The sequence below is a fragment of the Ceratotherium simum genome, chromosome 5, assembly GCF_057802395.1.
Source record: "Ceratotherium simum simum isolate JZ-2026a chromosome 5, ASM5780239v1, whole genome shotgun sequence".
NCBI lineage: Eukaryota > Metazoa > Chordata > Mammalia > Perissodactyla > Rhinocerotidae > Ceratotherium > Ceratotherium simum.
This window is the reverse complement of record NC_141904.1, coordinates 52,764,222-52,768,107: the sequence shown is the minus strand read 5'-3', so window position 1 is coordinate 52,768,107 and position 3,886 is coordinate 52,764,222. Positions and strand designations below refer to the sequence as shown.

Genomic DNA, 3,886 nt, shown 5'->3' with positions numbered 1-3,886 from the left:
AATGTTAAAAAACATTAAAACATCAATAAAAAAAAAAAAGAGCATCAGGTGACACAGGCCTCCATGTTGCACAACTACAGGGGACACCATTTACATAGATCACACTGTGAAGGCGTCTCCCTGGAGCCGGCTGACTTGGCCGCCCTGCAACCCCCACTTTTCTGCCCAGGGCAGACATTGCTAATCAATCACAGGTCCTGCTCATCCGGCATAGGGCTCTCAGGATCCTTCTCCACATGGGACCCCAGACAACCCCTGCCGCTTCCTCAGAGCTGACCTGTGAGATGTCCAGTATCTGCCATCATTTTCCCTGACCCTTCACTGAGACAAGGACCACCTGCAGCTTGTCTGACAGAGATCATGCTGACACAGAGTTGGAGCAGACCTGATCAGTTCTTTATTGGGAAGGGGATGCAGTCTGTAATACGACAAATCTGTGATCCTAGAAAGATCTCAAGCTCAAGCCCCAGCTGGCTTGCTGTGAGTTCATAGCTGCCACGGAAAAAGCCACGAGTATGGCAACTATGGCAGCGCCAGTAAACCTGGATGATGCGGACAGCATGGAGCAAACGGCAGTAACGAAGGTGGATGCGCCACATGCGGACCCAGGACTGCAGCTTGACCACTGCCCATTCTTGCAGCGCGTGGTACACTAGGGCCGCCCGCCGCCTCTTCTCCAGCAGTTTTGCCAGTGTCAGCTTCCACCACCGCTGAATGATGGAAGTTCTGAGCGCCGCGTGCAGCAGTGTCCGTCGCACCAGGATGCCCCGCCACCAGGCCTGGATCTTTATGGCTGTCAGCTCATTGGCGATTGGCTTCTTTATCTCTGGGGGGCGGGGTTTCTAGGGAAACAAAGGGACACTCAGGAAACATTCCCCACCCATCTCAGCCCCAGGGTGTGCCAGGTAGAGGTGCTGATCTATTATCAACCACTGCTCCTTCTTCAGAAGTTCAGGAGCACTGGGCAGGGACATTGGCTGGAGCCGGAAGACTAGATAAGTGTCCTGTCTCTGCCACTCTCTTCTTAATGGGCATGGATCATGTTGCTCTCTGAGTCTCAGGCTCCTCATCTGCAACATGAGGCACACCTGCCCTAGCTATCACCTGGTTACATGGATCTGGTTGGCCAGTCAACCAGAACAAGAACACCATGATCTAAGTGTCAAAGGGTTGTCAGGTTCCACCTGTGCCTGACCACCTACCTGGGATACATATCCTTTCCCTTCAAATCCCACCCACAGGCTAGAGAAGTGGCATCCTTTGCTTGCCTTTCATGCCTGACTTCAGCTCTAGTCCACAACCTGCTGTCTCCTTCTGTCGAGTCACAGTATTAGAAGTTTCCCTGCTCCACACAGTTTAGAGTCTTTCTCATTTATTTCTCATTTTCACTTCTTTTCGTTCTCACACCTTAAACTTCAATTAGCACACATACAGGCACGCATCCTGCACACATGCTCCCACACAATTCTAGACGTGGGTTCCCTGTACTTGGCAACGTGTTCCCCGAACACAGCCCTCACCACTCCACTCCCCAACTTTGCATTGTCTGACTCCCACTTGTCAGGTTTCCCCTCCCTACAACCAAGTCTCCATGTCTCAGTCACCCACCTTTCTCAGACCAAGAAGAGACTAGGAGAAGAGGAGAGCCAGGGATGAGTCAATCCCTATCATCCCAGCTCTGGATAAGGCAGCCATTCACTCTGGTTGGCCTGAGACATTCTCAGTTTATGATTATTGTTCCCGAGTAACCATTCATAGCACTATCTTTCACTTACAAATGTTTCCTGGTTTGGATGACAAATTCCATGATCATCCCATGCTACGGGCCACAGAGAAGACAACCCATCACTCCTGCGTGGCTCGGTCAGAGATGTTGCAGGTTGGTGTCACCCTCAACTTTGAGGGCCTCCATCAACCTACCTTTGGTGGAGGGGGTGGAGGGGGTGGAGGTGGTGGAGGTGGTGGTGGTGATGGAGGTGGAGGTTTTCCTTTCTTTTCCTTTTTCTTCTTCTCTTTCTCTTTCATCAATGTGGTTTCATCAACATCTTCTACTACAATTTCACAAAACTGGCCATCCTTCTGTAATTAGAGTTTAGAGGGGAAATGTGTGGGTAGGTTGTTCTCTGTACTACTCTGTACCAAGTCTGCCACATACTCAACCTCCTGGCTTGCCCAGAGACCCTAGATGTAGGACTCGCTTCCTGAGTTAATATGGAAATCCACCTTCCCCTGCCTGCAACTTTGGGTGAACTGGTTCTCTCTTACACAACATCGAATGCCCATGATTTGGAAATAGATGGTTCAAATCCCTTCAGGTCTGCAATCCCCTAAATTTCCCATAGTTAGCAACATGAGAGTTCCATTGCTCTCAGGTCTGTACTCCTCCAGCCACAGCTCTGGCAGGAAGAGGGACAGAGGGGAGAAAGCTATGACGTCATAAGGGCACCTATGACTCAGGCATCAGGATGGTTCCCAACAGTTGAGCCCTTTTTAGTGAAAATGTGGAAATCCTGTCCATTCTTTCCTGCCATAAATGCCCCAAATTTGGCTGACTAGGCAGGACACTGGAAATACCGGCCCATTGGTGTAAAAGTGTATAAATTCAGTCATTTCAGGATGGTTGATAAAAACATAAATTTGAGACAATTTAAACCTTCATAGATAGGGAATTCAAATACATGGATTTCAGTTCAATCAAACAATGGAACCAAATAATGATTAGAAAGAATGAGCAAAATTCTTAAATAAGTGTTAAATAAGTGTTTCACAAAAAGGGATTTATGAATGGCTAATAATCACATGAAAAGATGCCCAACATCATTAGTCATGGGGGAAATGAAAATTAGAATCACAGTGAGATATCCCCAGACACCCTAGAGAATGGCTAAAATAAAAAACACTGACAACACCAAATATTGGCAAGGATGTACAACAGGTGGATTTCTTATATGCCACTAGTGGGAAGGTAGGAAACAGTAGAAGCACTTTGTAAAATGGTTTAGCAGTTTCTAATAAAGTTAAGCATATACCCACCCTCTAACTCAGCAGTTATATTCCTAGGTATTTATACAACAAAAACGAAAACACATGTCTACAAAAGATTTGTGCATGAATGTTCATGGCACCTTTATTCACATAGGTCAAAATTGGGAACCACTCAAAGTTCACCAACAGGTGACTAGACAAAGAAATTGTGGTATATTCATATCATGAAATAATATGTAGTAATAATATTGATGCACACGATAATATAGATGAATCTCAAAAGCATTATACTAAATGAAAGAAGCCAGACGTAAAAGAGTACTTACAGGATGATTTCATTTATGCAAAATTTTAAAACAGGCAAAACTAAACTGTAGGTAAAATAATTAAGAATAGAGTTTCTATCTAGTGTAGGGGTTTAAGAGGTATTGCCTGCAAACAGCACAGAGAAACAGAGAAATGTACTATATCTTGCTTTGGGTGGTGGTTGCTGGGGAATATAGAATTGTAAAAACTCATCTAACTCATCTATTAAGAAGCATTTAATAAAATCACAAAGAATGAGTTTGTTCTCTGTGTACTGACATGGAAGGTATAAGTAAAAGAAATTTAATTGAAGAACAATATGGTCCCTCTCTAGGTATATATTTATATGTATGTGTTATAAAGGCATTATTTTAAAAAGGAGAGGATTAGGGAGATATATACTATAAAAATTTAACAATAATCATCTTTGATGAAGATAGTGGAATTTAATTGAGGGTTCAGAGTAAACTCCCTCACTGTGGCTAAATCCCCTGTGTCTGGACCATCCCCTGTGTCTGGCCCATCTGCCAGGTACCCAGTCATCAGCCTCCTGAGAGAGCAGGACCTACACAGGCCAGAAAACCCATGAAGCCCC

The 3,886-nt window shown here is 45.0% G+C and overlaps 1 protein-coding gene across 2 annotated transcripts; it reads right to left on the bottom strand.

Annotated features, from left to right (window-relative positions):
- Positions 1 to 389: 389 nt before the first annotated feature.
- On the bottom strand, positions 390 to 2,283 carry LOC101387338 (IQ domain-containing protein F5-like). Of its 2 annotated transcripts, none has more exons than XM_014788730.2 (3): positions 2,266 to 2,283; positions 1,921 to 2,079; positions 390 to 842 (listed from the first exon to the last, which is right to left on the bottom strand). In XM_014788730.2, exons 1-3 carry the CDS (start codon positions 2,281 to 2,283, stop codon positions 390 to 392), a joined length of 630 nt encoding a protein of 209 aa, XP_014644216.1. The 2 variants fall into 2 exon arrangements, with proteins under 2 accessions (XP_014644216.1, XP_087287863.1); XM_087431737.1 differs by having other exon boundaries at positions 390 to 824.
- Between the last annotated feature and the right edge of the window lie 1,603 nt (positions 2,284 to 3,886).

Excerpts from the sequence above, each read along its gene's own strand:
- LOC101387338 (XM_014788730.2), bottom strand. Across the intron at positions 843-1,920 it reads CTCCACCCCCTCCACCAAAG|AAACCCCGCCCCCCAGAGAT; the intron begins GTAGGTTGATGG and ends TTGTTTCCCTAG.